Raw genomic sequence first — 23739 nt, forward strand, 5'->3', positions numbered from 1 at the left:
GAGAGAATTTATTTTATTTATATATTTTTTGTTTTAATAACGTAATTACTGAAATTCAGCAAAATTCTTAGGAACTTCGTAGTGTAATATATTCTACACTGTATCACAAGGACGCCATTTTGAAATGTGGAATTAACAATATTAAGTAATTCTTTTTAACGATATTATCTGTCAATGTCAAGCAGAATCGTTACTAGATAATAAACACTATGTAACTACGCAGACAAAATAAACAGAGGCGATGGAAAATCCGTTATTACCTATTTCATGCGTACAATATTTATTTGCTTATAAATTTGTAACAAAACGTTTATTGCAGAACTTTATATAACATTTGTCCTTATTTTTATCTAAAGAAGAAACCGTCGCAGTTTGCCGGTAAAAATGTCTGAGACACCCTGTATAAGACACGCGATATACTTCATCATATATTATCATAGAATAATAATTGCAAATAATTGTACATTACTGCAGAATTTTATATATAGGTGTAGAAATGAATTCTTTCCGGCTGGATTCACATAATTGATCCAAAACTACCGGATTTCTGTTGCAATGGTATCCACAAGCTGCTAGAAAAATGGCAAAAGGTCATAAACAATAATGGAAATTATTTTTAAATAAATAAAACTTTGCTTGTACCGAAAAGTCGGAACGGAATTCATTTCTACGCCGAGTATCACTTATTGTACGTTACTTCCTCTGAAATATTTTTCATAAGGCATTCTCGTGGAATATTTTGCTATTCGCAAGATCGTGAGACCAAGGAACTATTTAAAACCATTACTGTGCAGATGATTCATTTGTCTTCGACCTTACTCCAATTTCGTTAGACCCTAATTGACGGATTCTATTATGCTTCTGATAATCTTGAATTCAATTTTTTTTTTCCCAGGGCACAATGCTGAGCACAGTGTTTCAGAAATTGCAATTCCTGTACAAGCCGTACGCGCTGGCCGTTGTTTCAATCGGATACGTACTTGGAGAGCTAGGTCATTATTTAATTGGTAAGTGATGCATTCAATTCTACGCGTTACACTTCCTCTTCCTTAAGACGCCACCCAATTATCCTTATAAACACGCACACTCGACTAATTGCACGCAAAGCAATCTCAGATGGTTATCGAATTTTTTTCAGATAAATGTTCCTAAACATGTGAAACGTAACGAAAAAAAATTCGTATTGTGCAATTAAGACTTTGAAATTTCATTGTTACTGGTCATTAGAGAGCGCTAGAACTCGGTGTTGTGGTTGAATTAGGATTCACAAAATGTCTCGCGTCTAACAATATCAAAATTTCCGAAACTTCGTCTATTCGATGCACACTTTGAAACAAAATTTATTTAACGTGTACACACGCTGAATTTTTCGGCTTCTGAACATTTTCACATTTTCGATTAAATGAAAATAGTTCTTTAAATTTAATCCTAGAGGAATGAAAATAAACTCAGATTTCCCAACAGTAACCTACCAGGAATAAAGGGGCCTAGTGGAAAACAGGCATACGCTACAATACTGCAAATTTTCAGGAAGACAAGTTTTTAGGAGAAATCACTTTCTCAGGAAATTTAGCGTTAAATTTCATCGGATAATTGAATACATTTTGTAAATGGCAATTACTATCAAAACACTTTCTTCCATCTGATTCACTCCTTGAAACCACTTAAATTACGTATAAAAATTTTCTCGTACCACGATATTTAGGAAAGATAATTAAGTGGCCTGTTTTACGTGACCCACCCTGTTAAGGCGTATCCTGTAGCCGGATTTATGGCAGCGAGTCAAGTGGTCGCCGTCGCAAGGAAATATCGCTTTCTCAAAACACCACAAGTGTTTATTGCGTTGCCTGCGACACTTGGTCCCTAGGACCAGACCCTGCCATAAATCCTGGAGTCTCCGAACGGAAAAATAGACTTTTGCCAACGTCGATGAGCCACTTGACTTTAACAAAGCCTAGAAAAGCGGAGATTCCACAGGATTCCCACGCATCCGTCCACCGAACACATTCTCCGGTCGTTGTCTACCTCACCCTAAGATAACGCGCTAAGGGCGAAACGGAGGGAGGTTGCGATGCACCGGAGTAAACTGATTGGTGATTTAGAAAAGGAAAAATCACCAATCAGGGTGTTTTTAGGAAAATAAGAGTCTTCGTCGAGGGAAATCGCAGAGACTCCAGCAGAAACACTTGGCCACTCGCATGATAAACACCTCTCACTTCGCAGTAGAATTTGTATCTTGAATTAGTTGTAGAAAATAGAACATAAAATAAAAACTTAGTGTTTCAATCAAGAAACTGGTCCTTCGTAGCCTTAGAACATTAGTCGGCACACACGTGCAAAAACCGGCAACGCTTGAACGATCGAAAGATCAACCGCAAGCCCTAACACACCCTGTATATACAGTAGAGTTTCGATTATCCGAGGTGATGTGGATCGAGCCTACCTCGAATAATCGAAAACTCGGATAATAGGGAAGAAACGCAAGAAAATCATTGATAATTTAAAATTGTACATGTATTTAGGTTTATTTAACTGTTTATCAATTAAATAATAATACTGTATATGTATTTAAGTTTAATGAACTACTTATTAAGCAGTTTATATGAAAATCTTTTTTATGATTTTATAGCACGATTAATGAACACCCATCGACCCTAAAAAGTAATGTAATTTTTTCATTTTATTTAAGTTCAAAGCACCTCGGATAATACGGAATCTCGGTTAAACGGGACTCGGGACTCCACTGTAATAGTAACTCGTAGGGTACACATATAGTTGAGTGTGTGAGAAAATGTTTCTTTCTTTGATTATATAATCTTGACACGTTAAACTTCGTTCCTTTTACCTGGAAACAGTAAAAATGGCAAGTAATAATAAATAATAAATGATTTTTAAAAACGATCACTAATACAAAATTTTAAATCGAACCTACGTTTAGAATGATGGAATAATAATTTATGGAATAATAATAATGATAATAATAGTAGTAATAATAATAATACGCAGGTAAATATTGTAATTCTATTCTGTAATAACATCTTCGAAATAATGCCTCAGTTACAATGCTTTAAAAGTTTTACAGAAAACTTTCGAAAGCATTGTTATAGCGCCCCCGGGGTGCAAACGATTTACTATGCAGTATCTTTCTTCGTGGTTAATATCATTTTCACAAACGGCTCGTTAATTGATAATTGAGAAATTCGAAGTGGTGTAAACGGTGGAAGTAACTGCCAGCAATGAAGATTTTCGGTTATAAACAAAAAACACCTGTTTGTTCATTTTACCACTTGCATACATCGTTTATGACTTGAATGCTATAGACATTCAACGTTTACTACCTTATACATTTTGGAGAGAAAATAAATGGTAAAGAATGTATCCGATTACTTTATTCGCAGACTCTCTTCGTAGTAGAGCCATTTCAACATCTCCGTAAATGTTTGAAAATATTTTTACATAACAAGTGCGTGCAACATACGGATAGTATTAGACGATTAAATTGTAGAGAACTCATTACGAGTGTAATTTTCTTGTGCGTGTTCCCAAGGTGTTACGAGCAAGGCGACAGCAGAAGATTTACACTATGGTGACATTTCCTGCCAATTAAACTCAACCACGTTAGCGATCGTGGATTTACCGATTCAGTGTGAGGTAGCCAAGAATCAAAGTTTGTAAGTTCCTACATTTATTTTGCATTTATCAAAAACTACACCGAAAATATTTCAGGAACCGCTGGACGAATTGCGTCGAATTTAACGTATAATTACTTTGCATAGAAATGTCCAGTCTTTAACGTACGATCTTTCTTTACACTCGTCTGTTTTTTTCATGTATGGGGTGGGTCGCGTATCGATACGTATAAAAATAAGCCGAAAGTATCGAGTGAAATTTCTTTTTCAAAAAACTTCAGTTTGAAAAATTCCTCACACATTATTATTATTTTTTATTTATTTACTTATTTAATATCACGTCGACTTACTAGCTATTAGCGACCACAAAATTAATTGTTGATAAATGAACGTGAAGCATTTTTCTTTGTACCGATAGTTTCGAAATGAAACAACCTAACTGTTATTTATTTGCTACCTTCCCTGTAAAAATTATACAACTCTGAGTAAATTCTAACGAAGCGTACGGAGACTTTATCAACTGACTGTAACTTTTCGTTTCCTCTATGTGAATTCTCTGAAATAAAATGACTGGAGCAAAGGATATCGTAGATAACTCAAATACTCATATGCGTTTCAGTTCTTTCGCTAGATTCGCGAACGCGTACACTGCCGTTCACAAGTATTGGGATATCCATTGTGATTGTGCAGAAACTATTACGTGATTTAGCCCTTAATTACAGACTTTTGTGTTTAAGACGTCACCACAGGCGTGTATTGTACAGATGGTTGTATTAAATTTATTTTGACAATACAGTGATTTTTTGCACTCGAAGATCTGTTTGCTACGGGGAAACAGCAAATCTTGCTACTTGCTTGTGCTAAAGAATTGATATTTATTGCCACAAAAATTGATGGAATTTTTTAAAATTAACACATCATACATATATTGACAAATATAGCTACGTTAGTTCAATATTTAACGTATTTCTATATTATACAAGTCCTTGCGACATTTCATTAGATGTTGGTTCTTTCAAATTATTTCACTGCTTAGACATAATGGAAGGTCAATAGACTTGGTCTCCTATAAAATGTCAACTTTAAGAGAGCCTCCGTTAATTACTTACCAAATGATAAACAATAATGTCGCTTCTCAATCCACACTCGAGTGGAAAGAATTAATAAATAAAATTACCAATGCCGTCTCTCAGACTACTATCAGTCTTTTAAACTACTTTGGCAATTTTATTTATTAAATCACTGTGTTGTAAAAATAAATTTCACACAACTATCTTATTTAATGATATATATGTTTGTTAAGATGTTTTTACAATATTTTATAAAAACTGTATGTTTACAGTGTTATGAAAAAATTGGGATACTTTAAATGGAAATTGTGTACCACCTGTTATCAATTGAAGCTGCTCAAACGTTACAGTTTTTCTATTTCAAAAAAATTCACCGTGATAATGAAATAAAAATTCAGACTCGTGCCTGAGACGTGTGGCCTGTAGATAAAGGGTTAAATTTCTTCGTCAGATTTAGTAGCATATATCAGCAGAAGCGTAAATTGTTAGCTAAATTTGCTATCGGGTTTCAAATATTTCTTCCCACAGCCCTGGTCAAGATTTCAGGTCTCTAACTGCTTATTCACTGTTCGCCAAAAAAAATTGCAACACCTTAGAAGTGAAATCGCACAAATCTGAAATTTGCATATACTGTGTGGAGTATTGAAAGGGGAAAATGATTAAAATTCGGTTAAAAAAGGGTCGTTTTTCCTCAGAGTAGCCCGAGAAACATGTGTGATTTTCAGATTTGTGCGACCCCAATTTTTAGATGTTGCAATTCTTTGGCGAGCAGTGTAATTTCTGTTAATACGATTGTCTCGATAAGCCGAAACATATTTACATTGTCTCCTGACTCGCTGTATCGTGACTGCTACTATGCTTGTTATATTACAAGATTCCAGGCTGAATAATTTTCTAATGACTTGTTTATATTCGCTTCACATTCGGTACATGTGCTTGCTGGTGATTACGATAGTGGTCTAAGTGAAAAGTCGAAAAAAATGGAATTTATCACTCATTTTGTGTTGCGTCGATCTTCTCATAGAAAAGAGTTACGTTACAGGAGCGAGTATTTTGTGAAATGTCTGTTACATAATGAAAACATATGTTAAGGGAAATTTGTAAATATCTCGAAATGAAAAATATATACGACTTAGGCCACTTTCATAATCACCGGCACAAATGTCCCAATACTTATGTACGAGAGTGTATATCCGTTTCACCTTCGATCGAATTAGAATCGGCGTATAAGGTGTTCTGTTTCACAGCTGCGAGTCCCTGGAACTGAACGGATCCCGGTACTGCGAATGGAACTACAACGGCCTTGGTCTCGACTATCAAATCCTGGCTGGACCGAGTTTCATCGCTGTGTTCACGATCGTTGGCGTTGCTCTGGGCGTTGCGGCTGACAAGTACAACAGGTACATAACCTCGCGTCAGCGACGAGTCATTCTTATTTTTATGTTTGATTTTTCTGTACGATCGTACGACACGTACCGTTGTAATAGAGATATAGATACATATGAACGTTGCCTCGGCTACTTTTACCATTAGCGGTCCCGTGGTTAGTTACTGGCATTCCAACTGTGGGCTGTCTTGCACCTTTCTCGACACGTTCAATGACGGACGAATATCATTGCGGTAGGTTGAGTAATTGCGTAACACAAGTTCGTTCACGTTTCTTTGGAAGAGAAATCTAATCAGCGTAGTGTGCATTATTTTGTTTCTTTTCTTCTGGTTAATCTGCACCGTACTGTTCCGAGTATTTGTTCGTTCTATATGTTAGCGTACTTACCGGGATTATTTTAACCCTAGTGCGGTCTTCGGATCTTTTTCGACCATAGTCGTTTTATTTTTTCAATAACTTCTACTGTTGCCAAATTTATGTTCCCTTAACATGGTACAGGGTGATTCGCCTAACTTGACGACCTGAAATTGCTCGTGAACTATTCGCTGTACGAAATCGTGTATGTAGCAAAAGTTGCATGATTTCAAGGGGGGCATATGTTACAATAATTTTTCCTTTTCTACGTTGTTTTTGTACGTAAAGTTTTGAAGGTCACCGTGTTTGCACGCAGAAGTATATTTCTCTACGGGTAAACTTAATTTCAATAGAATAGAACATCTACAGTAAATATCTCAATAAATACTTATTTTAGATATATTACTCTTTAATATTCATTTACTTAGCTTTTAGTTGCAAACCCGACAATGCGTTTTGCAACATTGTGCTTTTTTTCGGAAGCCCGCGCTAGTCACAATGTTACAAACGGCGCACCGTGCAACAAATGTGGGTTTTTCGAGAACGATTCACGGCAACAATGTTGCAAACTCGATAACACGTTTGCCACAATGTGCATTCGAAAATATTAAAAGTACACGCAGAAGTATATTTCTCTACGGTTAAACTTAATTTCAATAGAATAGAACATCTACAGTAAATATCTCAATAAATACTCATTTTAGATATATTACTCTTTAATATTCATTTACTTAGCTTTTAGTTGCAAACCCGACAACGCGTTTTGCAACATTGTGCTTTTTTTTCGGAAGCCCGCGCTAGTCACAATGTTACAAACGGCGCACCGTGCAACAAATGTGCGTTTTTCGAGAACGATTCGCGGCAACAATGTTGCAAACTCGATAACACGTTTGCCAAGTGCTTGTAATAATGTTTGCGTTCTAAATAACGCTTCTAATAATGTTGCAATCAGAAATAGAGATTCCAACAATGTTCGCGTTCAAATATAACGCTTCAAGCAAGCAATGTTGCATTCAAAAGTAACGCGTACAACGTTTTGCATTCGAAATAATGCTTCCATCAATGTTGCATTCGAGAATAGAGACTGCAACAATGTGTGCATTCAATATCCAAAGGTGATATAAAAGTTGTATTCCTGCTACTGCAACCGTGTCCCACACCACGATCAATTGGCAACCTCAACTCACACGGGAACAAAGGCTCCGCGCAAACAAAACGTCATTATACATTCTCAACATATTTCTCCATCCCTATAGATAACCCCTTTACATAGCTGTATAAAGGACGCCGCTTATACGAAGTGTACGAATTTTCAGAATGATTGTAATACGCAAGAACAGAATTTCAATACATATGCATCTGAGCAAGTAATAAATAATGAAAAATAGTTAAAAGAGAATTTAAATAGACAGTGTACTACAATATAGGTATAGATTCTAGATATCCACAAACGCGATCTCTCTTTTTTGCAACTTTGTTACCGCGAGTTGCTCCCGAAACCGCACATTGTTGCAAACGCGCTGTCGGATTTGCAACTTTGTTGTCCCGAGTCGCACCCGAAAATTGCACATTGTTGCAAAACGCGCTATCGGGTTTGCAACTTTGTTGTCGCGAAAATTGCACATTGTTGCACGACGCCCCGTTTTGCAACATTGTGCATTTCTCGTGCAAACGCGTCATCGGGGTTGCATCTTTGTTGCCGGAAGTGGCTCCTGAAAATTGCACATTGTTGCAAACGTGTTACCGGTTTGCAACTTTGTCGTCGCGAATCGCTCTCGAAAAATGCACATTGTTGCAAACTGGCGCGTCGTGCAACAATGTGCATTTTTCGGGAGCAATACGCGGCAACAAAGTTGCAAATCCGATAACGCGTTTGCAGTGAAATAACATTTTCGGGAGCGACTCGCGGTAACAAAGTTGCAAAGAAGAATCACGTTTGCAACTTTGTTGTCGCGAATCGCTCCCGAAAATTGCACATTGTTGCAAACTGGCACGTCGTGCAACAATGTGCAATTTTTGGGGACAACAAAGTTGCAAACCCAGAACGCGTTTGCAACAATGTGCAATTTTAGGGAGCTGTTTGCGTCAACAAAGTTGCAAACCGATAACGCGTTTGCAACAATGTGCAATTTTCGGGAGCGCCCGCGATAAAAAAGTTGCAAAAGGGAGAACAGCGTTTGCAACTTTGTTGCCGCGAATGATTCTCGAAAAAATGCACAATGTTGCAAACTGGCGCGTCGTGCAACTATGTGCAATTTTCGAGGACAACAAAGTTGCAAACCTAGAACGCGTTTGCAACAATGTGCAATTTTAGGGAGCGACTTTCGGCAACAAAGTTGCACACTCGATAACGCGTTTGCCACAATTTGCATTCGAAAGTAGTACGAGTTAACGATGTTACAAGCGAGAATGACGCTTGTAACAATGTTACATTCAAGCGTAGTGCTTGTAATAATGTTTGCGTTCGAAATAACGCTTCTAATAATGTTGCAATCAGAAATAGAGATTCAACAGTGTTTGCGTTTAAATGTAACGCTTCGAACAATTTTGCGTTCAAAAGTAACGCGTACAACGTTTTGCATTCGAAATAGTGTTTTCATCGATGTTGCATTCGAGAATAGAGACTGCAACAATGTGTGCATTCAAGTTTCAAAGATGAACAGTGAAATAAAAGTATCTTGCTACTTAAAAATCACCGTTCAACGATATAGAAGTTCTTTTCCTGCTATCGCAACCGTATCTCACACCTCGATCAATTTGCAACCTCGACTCATACGGGAACAAAGGCTCCGCGCAAACAAAATGTCATTATACATTCTCAACATATTTCTCCACCCCTATAAATAACCCCTCTGTGTAGCTTTGTAGCCTATATTTAGATCATTTGGCCAGAAATGCTTAGGGCTATGGTATTTATTACTACGCGATGATATTCATTACAAAACTTACAGTAAAAAGAAGCTTACAATGTCAGCAATGTCTAATTAGCTCTTAGTTTAATAGATTATTACTGAAAAAATAAAACGCACTTACCTGAAAAATGTTTTAAAATAGCGAAATAAGAAAAAGTGACACGTTTTGCAACACAACACGTAAACAACATAAATGCAGATCACTATCTTCTCCGCAACATTTATTTTGTTCATAAATCGTAGTTTCATCGTTATTTTCAATAGGATGAAGCATCTAAATAATATTATTGAATACTTCAACTAGCCCATATTCAGACCTTCTTTTCTAATTCTCGTATCGCTCAAAATTAACCTTAATTGTCAACGATTAAAGCGCAGACAAATTTTTTAAATACGTGCACCACAATGGAGGAACCAATTCCGAGTTGACATTGAACGACACTTAGCGAAACCCAAGCTCCTGATCTCCTCTGAATTGCTATTTTAGCGCTTGAATTGCGTGTATTTTCACGTCTAACCGATTTTACGACCTCGCTATATCGTTTCCACCGGCTATACCGCGCACAGTGGTCCCAAACCGTAGAGACGTGATAGAAAATCAAAATTTTCGACATCGTTATATAGATCTATGAAATTGCAGTTATACATTCTTCTACCTTTGATACGCATATGGATTACTGTAAATCCTCCGTCTTATTCAGACAGGACTTCAAATATCGTTTCTACCGACTATACTTTTAACGGTAATAAGCTTTTCTCGCCTTACGAGGATACACCTCTTTCAACAATATGCTCCTTCTGTCTTTCGTTTCGAGGGTAGCAGCAGGCGTAGTTTAACCCTCTAACCTATAACAACGTGTCAGACTAGTGACAGAGATTCTGGTCCTAATATGACAAAAATGGTTATATTAGAAAGAAAAATTAAACCTAATCCTAACTTTCGTTTTAATGTGTACGACTGGAAATTACTAAATGTAATTAATCTGTAACAGATTAGCTGTTGTTACTTGATACGGTATTAAAACTGTAAATGGCTGACGCTTAGATGCACAGTCGGAAAAGTAATCATAGGTTAAGGGGTTAAAAGCGGAACGGAGAGATCTCATAGGGGCGACTGTGAACTGCGAAACGGTAAGAGTGGAACCGAAAACAATTCATTCGTCCTTTACTACAGGTTTTCAGGCAACGCGGTAAATACCTATTGTCTAAGGGAAAATAATTCCCTTGAACGTGTGATCACTTAAGACGATGCCATAGATCTGGTTACAGGATACACCTAACGCTAATTATCAAAGTCTTAAAATGAATAAATAACGCGTATGACGTAGAAGGTAGATTATTACATCCTTCTCCGCTCTACGAAGTGTTTCGTAAATATGACGTTTATTCATCAATCACTAAGTCGACGATTGGAAGTTTGTATCATTAAATACAGGAATTATTGAATATAAGTACATATGTTATGACTTATAACCTTGCAAAGTCAGATGAATAATAATTGTCAACGATGGCAATCATTTGTTTCTCATTTAGTAATTCCATGAAGCCTTGAAGCCAACAAGTATTGTGCAACTGTGCTTGACGAGAATCAATCTTCGATTCCTTATAATTGCCTAACAAATATCCGATTATTTTTACCGTTTTTGTTTAGCGCCCAAATTAATGTATTCGTTTAATTATTTCCCTCCACTTCCACGTTGCTTTCATACACACTTATTTTACTTCACGCTTTTATTTTATTACGTTTAATATTAATACTGCGAATACTTTGTATTGTTAATGACAATCAGCCTGACTCAATTCGATGAATATTCCTTATTAATTCCCTCCATAATGTTTGACTAACGTTACATTTGTGCAAAAAAAAAAATAGATGGCTTGAGTATATTTTTAAAATTTGCAATAGTTTTTGCGTAATGACGGAACTATGAATTTTTCTAATTCGATAGCTACATTATTTTCTATGTTACATGAGAGCGGTTACCGAGACAAGCTCAACGACCTACAGCAAAACTCATTTTCAGACTCCATTTTGTGACAATGTTTGGTGTGGAATCAGGGCCGTATTTACCATAAGGCGCATTACGTGCAAGCTGGGGTCACATTTTGAAAATATAAAAAACAGCTTAGTTGTAGTTGCAAAATAAAATACTTATTTTTAAATATTAAATTCACAATGTAAAAACAAGACGCTGCTGAAAACGAAAACGCCTTTACGAGGGGACATTGACAGGAATTTCTACAGACCAATAATTTATTAAAACGAGTTACTATGGAAATGTCGACTTTTGTTTTCAACGACCTTAAAAGAACATGTGCATGAATTTGATTAACTGAAATAGACCTGTTCTTTTGAGGCCTCGTCATGATGTTGCACTTAGAGCCTCCAAATGTGTCACGCGGAAACGAGTGTTTTGTGATTTTATAATATCACGTCGCAACGGTTTCTTGATCTCGCACTAAATTTCTCACGCAGACGTTTAATATATTTGAATATTCCGTTTATAAACTAAATTGCTTTATGGAATATTGATAATTGTAACGAAACTCTACTTAAGGTTAATATTCCGCAGAAATATTCGCGTAAGGAGTAAGGTTAGAGAAATAGAGATGTTACCGGTTCGAGAGTAAAACTCACTATTGTCGTCGAGGTCACTCCGGAGATTGTTTAAAGTGCTTTATTTGTAATAATACTGTTACAGAGTGACGTTGCGGTTTCTTAGATTTTAAACGTGAGACTAAACTTCCCTTGTTTGGGCCCAGTATTTATATGGGGCCCTACTGGAGGGGATGGACGCTGTGGAATGCGCGTTAGGGAAATTTAGGAAAATCGCGGTATCGGCAAAAGCCATCTTGGCGTCGGTCCGGAATGCAGGGAAGGTGTCCTAATGGATCGGGCGAATTTTTAAGGAGATGTGTATCATAGGACAAGGGAAACCCACTCGCATATCACACGTCGGGTGGCGCCTACCGCGACACTATGAAACCTTTATTCAGGATCAAGCCCTTCGTACAGGAAGATCGTGTCCAAAAAGTGGGGCCGTGTGGAATGTGTCTACGAAGTCCGTGTCACAGTAGCATAATCAACGACACGCCGTTAGGATCTTATTCCAATGACGGCTCCTTAAACGGAAATAGATATTTAAAAGTTTCATACTACGAAATTCCACACTGAATCCTTATTTTCAGGACCCTAATAATTGTGTAACGACTGTTTAGGTTTGCTTCACATTCGAGAAGTGTCCTCATACTTATGAACGGGAGTGTACATTGTACATATGTAGATTTTTCTGACTGACTGTATAAGTACTATTCTACCTCTATGAATCTGACGATGAATTCGTTCCAGATGGAAATTTACGGTGTATATGTATATATGTACGTATAAATCGCACGGCTTATGCAAGTCAAACCACGCGATTTCTATCGATTTGCATTTTCAATGTAACAGACGTCGATCGATGCACCATCACCGTTGGTCGAAATCCTTCTGTGAACTGATACATCAAGGTTGCTACGCTCATTGTACCAACAATTCCTCCGTTCTAAGTTCTCGTTCAAGGTTTCGCAAGTTTCTGCGGGATTTTTATTTCCCTTCGTTTCTAATTCCTTTTTCTTTCCGTACGCAATTAACGCGACTGTACTGCAACAATTGTCAAACCAATTATGCAAGATGCCCGCAGTATACACAACTGAATAACTGAATCAAACCTCTAACACTTAGAACTGATACACAGTCCTAGGGATGAAAATTCTACGTATTCCAATTTTAAAGAGGTATTCTAAATTCCAGGCAATAATTCGAAATATTAGGTCGTCCCACAAGTTCGTGCCAAAAGCGACAAATATTTTCACGAAGAACCAACAAAATTCTGTAGCTACGAAAAAAAAATAGGAAAAAGTTGTGGAACAAGAAAGCGCTTACGTTTCTCTTTTTTATCAAATTTAAATGTTTGTTGGAAATACAGATCTAAATTATAAAATTCGACATAACAATTGTTCGTTTAATTTGTGCTCTTTCTTACACTTGCGTTCTCTTATATCTATGCAAATAACAGAAAATTTATTCTAATTCGCAGAGTGAGATTATTAACCATCTGCACTGTGATATTCAGTGTTGCGATCGTGTTAATGGGAGCAGTCAAAGAATACTGGCACCTAGTTGTTCTACGAATGGTTTTAGCAGCAGGGTACGTTAAATACAAATAATAGGTACTTCTCAGTTCGATGAAAATTAACGTATGAATATACAGGGAGGCTGGTTGCAATCCTTTGGCTACTGGCTTGCTTTCTGATTGGTTTCCCGAGGAACAACGAGGGCTCGTTATGTCAATTTTCAATTGGGGCATTTATGGTGGTTACGGCATCGCATTTCCTGTAGGCCGTTACATCCCAAAAGTGAACATTGGGAATCTGGTACGTATTGTTTACACTTGAAAAGAAATTAAGGTAAAAATCCGTGATTTACACTATTGAAACTCATCTTATGAAGTTGTCAGAGTTGATTGCACATCAACGTGTGTAATTTTATTTACTTTTAATATTAGGTTCCGATATTTCTTACTCTTTCATGTCACATGGTAGTTTACTCTTCATACTACATTTGATTTTAACGGAAAGGGTTTTTGCGACGTAATTAAAAATTACCGATTAAATTGAAGAAATAGAGATTGTTTAATTTAAGAACGACAGTTCGGTTTATACTTATTTATGAATTTTTATCGAAAGAATTTTCACAACTTCCAATTGTATCGATTCAAATTCATTATTTTATCGCTATAAGACAACTTTTGTAAAAAATTGATTACTCTAATTACGTTCTTTTATTTTAACCTCTGTTTAAAATGTCTATTATCATTTTTAGATCCGAAGTACTGAGAAAATATAAACATTTGTTTGATTACTACACATTACTGGTAATAGAGTAATTATTGTCACCAATTTGGGCAAAAGTTACTTCAGATGAAAATTATAAGAAGAAAAAAAAAGGGTGCAACGTTATTTTTCTTCTGAATTTCTCACAAATGAACGAACAAAATTTTATACGTCATTATATCATTTTAATTACACATAATTCTAATAATTTTGTGCCTTACACGCAGGATGAATTGATATTTATCTTCACACATAAACTCTTATATTTTTGTGTGTTATAAGAACATCAATATTCAAAAATACTACGTATAAGGAAAGATATCCTGTTCATCTTTCTTTATATGGGACAACCTACGCAACAAAGATCATTAATCAAATATAAAAACTCTCTTCCTGGTTTCAAGATACTAAGGACATTTTTTCCTTCCGAATCGAATTCTATTACTTCCTTCAACGAAAGATCTAAACAAGAAAAAATCGAGATTGGCCATTTATATTACACTAAGCACAGAAATAAATCTACCAATTAACGGAACTGGAAATTGAATGAAATCCTCTGTTACAATGAAACGATTAGATTGATTAACGAGTCAGAAATCGTCTAGATATAAGATGAGAGAGATGTAATTAGTAAAGGAATTAAGTAGCATGACTAATTGAAGCATCCAACCGGTAAACGAAAGGTCTTTCATTTGGACCCTTGGTCGATTAAACCGTCTTTTTCTCTCTTTATGGTGTGAAGGTCGTTTCACTTGTACGCGATTTAACTCGTTTCGTGTAATAAACGAGTTGGCATCGACTTTAAAGAAATTAAGAATGAACTTGAACTCTTGAGTCATGGAAGAATTAAAAAATTCAACAGATCGAAGAAAAACACCTGTGTTGCTTAAAACTTTCGTGTATTTCGATTTTTCCATACTTCTGCAGTCACACAAATACTGTAGATTTAATCGAACACCTAATTAACTATATTTTAATAATAACGTTTGAATTTTAAAAAGGTTTGGGTTAATATGAAAAAATCGTTAAATTCAATTTCACTTTTCATTCGTGTATTTTCACTTTTAACTTTTCCCTTTCCATCTGATCCAATCGATTTAAATATCTTAGATAGATATCAAAACAGGTGATTTTGATTTTGTACAGATTTCAACCAAAAGTATACTTATTAACTTTCAATTGTTTCGATAAAAAGAAAGACCAGTGCTGCGAAAAAGTAAAAGAATATTAACGTGTCCGACAGAGTTTCAAAATCGTTTTTCTCGAAAACGAAGTTTCATATGCAAACATTTTATTCTGCATTTTCGACTCATTTTTTTTTACGAGGTATCGCCCCTTTCCCGGTTGCATCGCGATTGCAGAGAATGCGGTACAGATACTTGGTGGAAGAGCTAAAAGTGAGGTTATAAAATCCGAAACAACAATTTGGGCGAGATAAAGAGCTTGAATCACGTTCAGGACCGTAATAAGTCAACTCGGCACCGGTTTTCTCATAGCAGCATTAAAAAAGTGATAGAAACAGAGAAAAGGTAGATGCGGGTCTATACTGACCCAATCACAGTCGCCGCTTGGTCGCTAGAAGCGTTGGCCGTCCGGGGATTCACATCTTTCGCCCTGCGCGGGTAATTTGAAATTTGGGAAGCTCCTACAAGACGCGTACGGCCTTGTGTACGATCCTAATGTGAAGATTTACGACCTCGCTACATCTCTTCCACCAAATGTACCTTTGGAAAATGTTATATACAGGGTATTCCGTTTAACTGGAACCGGCGGAATATCCTACGACGGATTGAAGTTAAGAAGAAAATGTTCTTACAAAAGTTGCCTGGTGTACAGGCGGATATCAGGTGGTATAAATAATTTTTCTGTAGGCGTAGTAATGGGCGAGATATCCAAGTCAAGTTAACTTTTTTAAATAGAACCCTGTATTTTTCTACTCTTAATGTTGTAGTGTTTGTTCAGACAAATTCAACGAAGTGACACATCGACACATTTCGTTTTATGGAAAGATGTAAAATCGTGGAGAATTTGTATTAGTAACACAGTCAAGTAGGGCTTAACCGACCGAAAGTGTGCGACACATGTTGACCTGACTCCCCGATTCTTCATTTCGAAATCAATATTATAAATAAAAAAAATAGCACCTAATGTCCCCTTATACATATATCCAACAACTTTGGTAAGACCATTTTCTTCATAACTTCAATCCCTCATGAGATGTTCCACCGTTTTCAGTTAAGCGGAAGATCCAGTAGACTCCTGACAAATAACAATTATCAATCATGCGAATAGGGTTGGAGAGCCTGCTATTACGGAGCTGGTATAATCGGATTGATCGTAGCCTGTCTCACCTTCACGCTTACCGAACCAAAAAGAAAGACGATCGGAGAGGAGGAAACGAACAGCAACGGAAAGAAAGTACCCGTTTGGAAAGTGATCCTACAACCGAGGATTATAATATTGTGCCTGGCTGCCAGCATCAGACATTGCGGTAAAGGGCAATACCTTGACGCAAAGGATTGAAATTTACTTGAACGTATTAGCGTCTACGTGCTTGGTTTATTCCAGCAGAATTCCTATCTATCGTGAGAAATATTTTTCCGCATTTGTAGCTTATCCTTTGTCTTGTGTTTTCTTCTTTACAATTCATTTTCGAAGTTACCGTATTCTTTAAACTTAACAGAAAATGTTCGAAGAAAAGAGACAAATCTTACAAACGATAAAGTAAATCAAGTACTCGACGTGAATTTTCGCTAATTTTATGCTTCCAAGCGTTCCTCGTTTCTCAATTTTTTAGTAAAACATAGTTGACTCTTCTCCTTTACTTAAGAATAGTCAAGGTGTATAGTCAACCATATTCCCTTCAAAATTAAAAGTAAAATTTCGGCCTACCGACGAAAAAACTTTCTCGAAATTAAAGCAAAGTTTCTCTTCTACTAAAACCAAAAAATATTTAAACTTCTTATAGTTTTTATATTAATTCATAAACATTATTACGTGAATGGAATAAAACAGATCAGTTTCTATGCCGCAGTTAGCCAAAGAATGTAATAAAAAATCTACAATATGCTGTAATACTTTTTTTTTTATAAACGGAAGCATGCAGTTATTTTGACATAAATAGATTTGTTTCGATATTCTGTGTACACATACGTCTACTCTTCGTTCAAGATAAGAATAACCTCGCTTCGCGCATGGGCGTGCCTAAGGCAGGGCTAGAACCACTAGAACGTCCAAACCCCCACTTAACCGCCTACGTTTCTCTCCGTCTTACCCTCTGCTACGCTCTCTGTCTATGCGCAGAACGGACGAGAATCGGTCCGAGAGCGAGGTTATTCTTATTCTGAACGAAGTGTAAGTAAAAAGATCGAAAAATTGAGATGTTTAAAATCAATATCCTAATTGAAGAAGATGTCCACTTTTGGAATAAGTACACTTTTTCGAATAAAATTGTATTTTCAATTTCATTCTTGTTCAAACTTCAAATAACTGATACACAATTTTCAAGTGATCACACACTGTACACGTCTGAAAAATTCTTGCTCTTTTCATTTCCTAATATCTTCAGTGATTCTACATTATACAATTATTAGTACTTGTAAATAATAAATCTTTCGCCACTGTTTTGACACAAGTTTTCTTACTTTCAGGTGGTATGTGCTTCGCCTACAATTGCGATCTCTACTACAGAGATTACTTTCCCGACTACGACTTAGGCTGGTGGTTGTTCGCTGTGACGATCGTGATCGGTAGCATCGGTGTTGTGGTCGGTGGTGTGGTTAGCGATAAATTCGTGAGAAAAATGGGCATCAGGTCACGGGTAGCTTGTTTAGCAATTAGTCAAATAATTGCAACGCCGTTTGCGTTCGGCTCGGTGTACTTTACTCCGTTGTGGGCGATGATCACCTTAGGAATTTCTTACTTCTTCGGTAGGTAAATTTAGGCTCGCGTAAATTTTACTTACTTCTTCATATACAGGGTGGTCCACGTAACGTAGCCACCTCAATTATTTTCATTATTAGTAGAGACCGCTTCAAGTTTGTTTAGTCACAGAGGATACGGTTTCAAAGGATCTTCTTAATAAGTTTTCAAGCTCACAATTAACGTTTTTATGTATAGAAAGTGTATTATATTGTAGTCGTTGAATTTGTCTCAACGCCTGCTAGTTAATAGGCAAAAAAAAAAAAAACACTATAGATGTATACATAAAAAAAATTGAACGCGGGCTTGAAAATTTATTTTAAAAAGTGGTAAAAAAAATCTGAGGTCGTCACCTTGAAGGTCCTTTGAAATCGTATCATCTGCGACAGAAAAAATTTTAATCGATCCACTAATAACGATAATAATTGAGGTGGTGACGTTAGGTGGTCCACCCTGTAAATTTTTCTCAATTATGTGTTAGAGTCAACGTACTTTCAAGGGTCATAAAAGACGGATGTTAAATCGGTTAACGTTGCTGCGAGCTATAAACGGTTAAAAATGATGAAAATCGCAGTTTTGCGCGACTTTCGGCCTGTAACTGTAACAAGTTTCAAGATTCCCACATCTTTCGATGCCTGTCCCTTGTTTCTGCATCGACCGATTTCGATGAAATTGTCAGCAAATATGTAACTGGCATAAATCTACGAAACGTACTTTTTAAATTTTCATTACGAGCTCAGGTAAACAAGTTTTAAAAAGCAACCTTCGCTATTTTCTTCGCGAATCCCACCAATTGCAATTTTTTCAAAAAATTTTTACACGTTATCTAGTAAACTAAAAGCTCGAGTCGTTTGGTCCAATTTTAAAAAAGTTATTCTGTTTTGAAGGGTGTATGAACAGTTCCGTGACTCACTGTATATGTTTACTTGATTACAGCCGAAATGTGGTTCGGAATCGTGTTTGCTGTAGTCGTAGAAATAGTTCCTCTGCATCTCAGATCGACCACTATTGGTGCATTCCTGTTCGTCATGAACAATATCGGCGGAAACCTGCCAATTTTGGTTGAGCCAACCAGAATGGCCATCGGCTTTCGAGAATCTCTTTACATTTTCTACGCTGGTTTCTACGGTATTAGTAAGTAACAAAATAAAAAAATTGATACCAAGTAACAATAATATTTGATTACTCTGTTAGTTAAGTTACATAAACTACCTTGGCCTGTCTGAAAAGTACCGTTTCTTTGAGAATTTATTTCAAATTAAAACAATAATCCTCTTCTGGAAACAATTTTTTGTCAGTGGTAAATGCATACGTAAGCAATATGCATACATTTTTTTCAGTGTTTATCTTTAAAGTGAATTGTTAAAGCAACGTTTTATGACACGGACAAATAACAAAAGGCTATTTTTGAGTTTAGAATTTTTAGCGTATTGTTAGAATGTATTTAGAGGATTAAGATACGTCCTGACGAGAGAAGTTGAAGTTTATAGCCTAGACCAGGGGTTCCCAAAGTTTTGCCTAGGTGGGCCAAATTGTAAGTTCGAAAATATTTGGCGGGCCATTAAGACACTTACGGCCATTAGCCGCTAAGACAATAAAATACATACAATCTATATAATAACAAGATATATTACATTTAAAATTTAGTATTTTTTTAACTGAGCAATTTTTAATTATATGATAAAATTTATTTATTTTTTTGTAAAAATGTAAATTATCTCTGTAAATTCAAGATCGCGGCTGATCTGCCATCGCACTTTAGGAACCCCTGGCCTAGACTCTAAGCCCTAATGTTCGTTCAAAATAAGAATAACCTCGCTCTCGGACCGATTTTCGTCCGTTCTGCGCATAGACAGAGAGCAGAGAGTAAGACGGAGAAAAACGTAGGCGATTAAGTGGGGGGTTTTGACGTTCTAGTGGTTCTAACCCTGCCTTAGACACGCCCCATGCGCGAAGCGAGGTTACTCTTATTTTGAACGGACAGTATATAGGTACAGAAGAATCCCTGTTAATTTCAACCGAAACAGATGATGGAAAAATGCGTGCTATATGAGGGTTGTCCAAGTTTATGAAGTCGTGCTATATGGAAACCGTATTATAAAAATATGGTGTTATAGGAGGGTTGCCTATGTTCAGTTCAAAGTGCCCAACAATCAGGTTGGGCAATAATTAGTAAAATTTGCAATCAAACTAATCGAATAGGCATTCAGGCCAATGATAAACGTTTAGGTTTCTTCTGTACAGTTAGTTTAAAGTAAAGTTTGTGAATAAATTAGTAGAAACTCAAATTAGAGGGAGAATTATGCTTCCCGAAGACAAATCGTGTAGCCTTTCGGGAAGAATAATCAGACGGCACTGTTGTGCAATATTCGCGGATTAAGACGGCAACATCAGCATCCGTCCAAGGTCCTGACAAATATATTAACATCGAGAATAAGCGCGAAGTACATCGCTGGATGCTACGCCTTATTCACGATGAACAGGTTCCTCGCACCAAATTTGCCTGATGGAATATTAAATAAATCTAAATTATCCATCGGCTGACGCAGGATTTTTTTTTTTTTTTTTAGTTAATTGAAAAATAGCAAAATGGAGAAAATCGAAGGAAAAGAAAGAAAGAAAATCACACTTTGCGACATGTAGTAATTTACTTATTTATAATTCGAGCAAAAATTCAAATATCGAAAACATTCTGCGTCGGACAATTTAGAATGCATTTAAGAATACGTGTGCAAAATTTCATAAAAATCGATTGAATTTTACTCAAGTTACAGCGTACACCGTTCCGAAAAAAACGCATTTACAGTTCCTAACACGAATTACACATTGCCTTACGCAGGCTACGCACCACCACTCTCGTTTTCAACGAATTAGGCTAAATGACTTTGGATAAATTGTATCATATTTTATGAAAACAAAAAAAAATCGATTTTTTGAACCGGTCAAGGTAATCTAACGAATAAGTATTAAATTACACGCAGTAATATTAATTCACGTTACGTTAATTCTTGATTAATTTTCTTTTTTCATACATTATTAACCAACAATATCTCTTCAGGTTCCATTATGTTCTTCTTGACAATGTTCTTGATGGAAGGCAACAAGAAAGAGCCGAAGAAAATCAATAACGTCAAACAGGAATTCGGATACGACAACAATGTATTCACCAACGATGATGGACGTGCACCAACTCTAGAACTTCCCCGAATATATCCACCACCGTCACATCAAATCGAGAATTCTAGGTTATAGGAGTACATGATCTTCAAACGATCAGTTGTAAATAGCTTCTTGAGCGATTTAAATGACTGCAATGTTTCCATGGTAGCAACTTGAACTAGCATTATCTGCACTCTGTTTCCTCTTCTATGACGACTATATAATGAAAATAAAGTGATATAGCTGACGTCCCGTCAACTTCGACAATATAATCAGAATGTTAGATCGAATCGTATAAAATCTCCGATATTAGTTTTCACGGTAATTCGTTAAATTAAAAATCTTGATTAAAACGATTAATTAAGTTTTACAAGCTTGAGAAATCCACGTGTAATAATTTTGGACTTTGACAATTCTTCGGATACGAAATTTTCATAAAACCAATGTCAATCAACTATGACGTCAAAAAGTAAAACGTGAAATACGAAGTAGCGATTGAGTGTTAACACGAAGAGGTTAGAATTTTATCTGTTAACGCATTTACCTCTGCGTTAACGCGTTCACAATTCGAGGCGAAAGTGATACACGTCTCAGCCGTTCGACGCTTTTATTAAATTAAGTATAACGTCCAATGGAATTATTTCCTGCGTGTAAATAATTTACCATAAAAAAATTTGAACATAAACTGCCCTCTATGTCAAAAGTACACGACTTCTAATTTTGGACTCTGCTGACCCATATGTGGGTCAGCGGACTTGTGAACGTGTTAATAGAAGAACAAACAGACCTTCGATTCAATGCAAAGAAAACTTCATGGAAATTTGCTGATACGATCATTAGGAAACTCTTTTGGACGTTTTGTATAACTTCCCTTAGTAAGCAATAGCAACGATCAATTTACTATTAGACAGATTCCTCGAGGCAATACCTGCTTAGCGTAAGATTTCTGTGTACTATAGTTGTAGAATTATCTCTCTGGTGAAACATGAGCCGACAAGTAAATTTTATTTGTCACTGTTTTGTTAAAAACAGCCTGTTCGATATTACATGTTTTCTTCGCGTCTCTCCACAGGTATACAAAATACACGTTCAAACACACATACACGCACACGCACGCGACACACCAACTGTGTAGTATACTATACACGGTAGATACGAAGATTCATCATCAAATCACTTATTATGTACAGATTATTTAATATAAATAAAAAAAATCCTTTATTTGTAATGTACAAAATAGTTGGGCAACCATCCTCGATACTTCAAGGCTCGAATCACTTGTCATGAAACATTATTGTTGTTGTGAAGTTGTGTACATATTTACATTACTTGCAAAAATACTTTGACACATTCATTGATAATAAATAGTTTATTCAAGTGTTGTATAATAAACTATAGTGGAGACAACAGGTATTAACCACTGGAGGGCATTTCTTTCAAATTTTCAAGTGTATAACTCCATGATTCCTGTGACGAGGAAAACGGTAAACATTTCTGAACTTTAGCCACAGCTGTCGCTGTTTTATCATCCTTTCCCATGCAACCAAGCAATCCAAGTGGATTCAAGTATAATGTAAACATAAGATAAACCCTCGATTAACAACGGACTAACTATTGCAGTGACGTTTATATATGTATAATGCTATTGTGTTTCAATGGGGAATGAAACGAAGTTGAAATGTATACTTTATACGACACCAAACTGAAGTCATGGATCGCCAACTCGCAATGTTTTTATGTCTCCTTGCTGTATAATAGGATTGACTCAATAATGGACTAGATCAGCCAATACTTATGGTCTCTGCTATAGTTACACTCCTTTCTCCCTTGTAGTTGTTTACGCGTACAAAATGACGTACGTAATTCCACGTAATGCTTCATAAATGCCACGGTGCGAAATATCGATGTCGACCGCGTGAAAAAAAAAAAAAAATGTAAGAAGAATTGCTATATCTTCGGTACAGCCTCATCGCCGGTATCGTTTAATTCTAGGAGCTACGTAATTCAGCGTGTTACGTAAACATCGAATAACTTATACGCATAAATAATACTATTGAATTCTCACTGAAAAAAATGAATAATTGGTGAAGCTAATATAACGCTCGTCTTACACAAATTCGCTTGTGTACTGCAGGAATCGTGCGCAAATGTTCATGATTGTGCGTGTACTGATTAACTCACGATCGTTAACAACACTTCTTATCTTAATATGATTTTTAACCATTTAGAGACTCATCGGAGGATCTAGTTAACGTTCTTTGATATTTCATACTGTAAAACCGTGTCGTTTGTTGTCCCATTAAATTATCCATGTATCCATCTAACGTCTATTAAACGTCTGTTACGCACACATGTTTAGTGAGATAATTTTGTTCACAATGTGTTCTTAAATGTTTATAAAATATTCATTGGTTTCCTTCGTTAAATTTCTA

At 36.3% G+C, this 23739-nt stretch overlaps 1 protein-coding gene across 1 annotated transcript in view; it reads left to right on the top strand.

The window, feature by feature from the left end:
* The window catches only part of LOC108578961 (D-galactonate transporter), a 40951-nt gene extending 19408 nt beyond the window's left edge, over nucleotides 1-21543 (top strand). Inside the window, exons 2-10 of the mRNA XM_017942383.1 lie at nucleotides 896-1007; nucleotides 3548-3671; nucleotides 5947-6099; nucleotides 13432-13542; nucleotides 13606-13768; nucleotides 16520-16718; nucleotides 17878-18156; nucleotides 19085-19282; nucleotides 21207-21543. Of these exons, the coding sequence (XP_017797872.1) occupies nucleotides 902-1007; nucleotides 3548-3671; nucleotides 5947-6099; nucleotides 13432-13542; nucleotides 13606-13768; nucleotides 16520-16718; nucleotides 17878-18156; nucleotides 19085-19282; nucleotides 21207-21400 (1527 nt within the window). The 5' untranslated portion in view covers nucleotides 896-901 and the 3' untranslated portion in view covers nucleotides 21401-21543. The remainder of the gene's footprint in view (nucleotides 1-895; nucleotides 1008-3547; nucleotides 3672-5946; nucleotides 6100-13431; nucleotides 13543-13605; nucleotides 13769-16519; nucleotides 16719-17877; nucleotides 18157-19084; nucleotides 19283-21206) is intronic.
* Nucleotides 21544-23739: the final 2196 nt, after the last annotated feature.

This window comes from Habropoda laboriosa, unplaced genomic scaffold (assembly GCF_001263275.1).
Source record: "Habropoda laboriosa isolate 0110345459 unplaced genomic scaffold, ASM126327v1 scaffold30, whole genome shotgun sequence".
Taxonomy (NCBI): Eukaryota; Metazoa; Arthropoda; class Insecta; order Hymenoptera; family Apidae; genus Habropoda; species Habropoda laboriosa.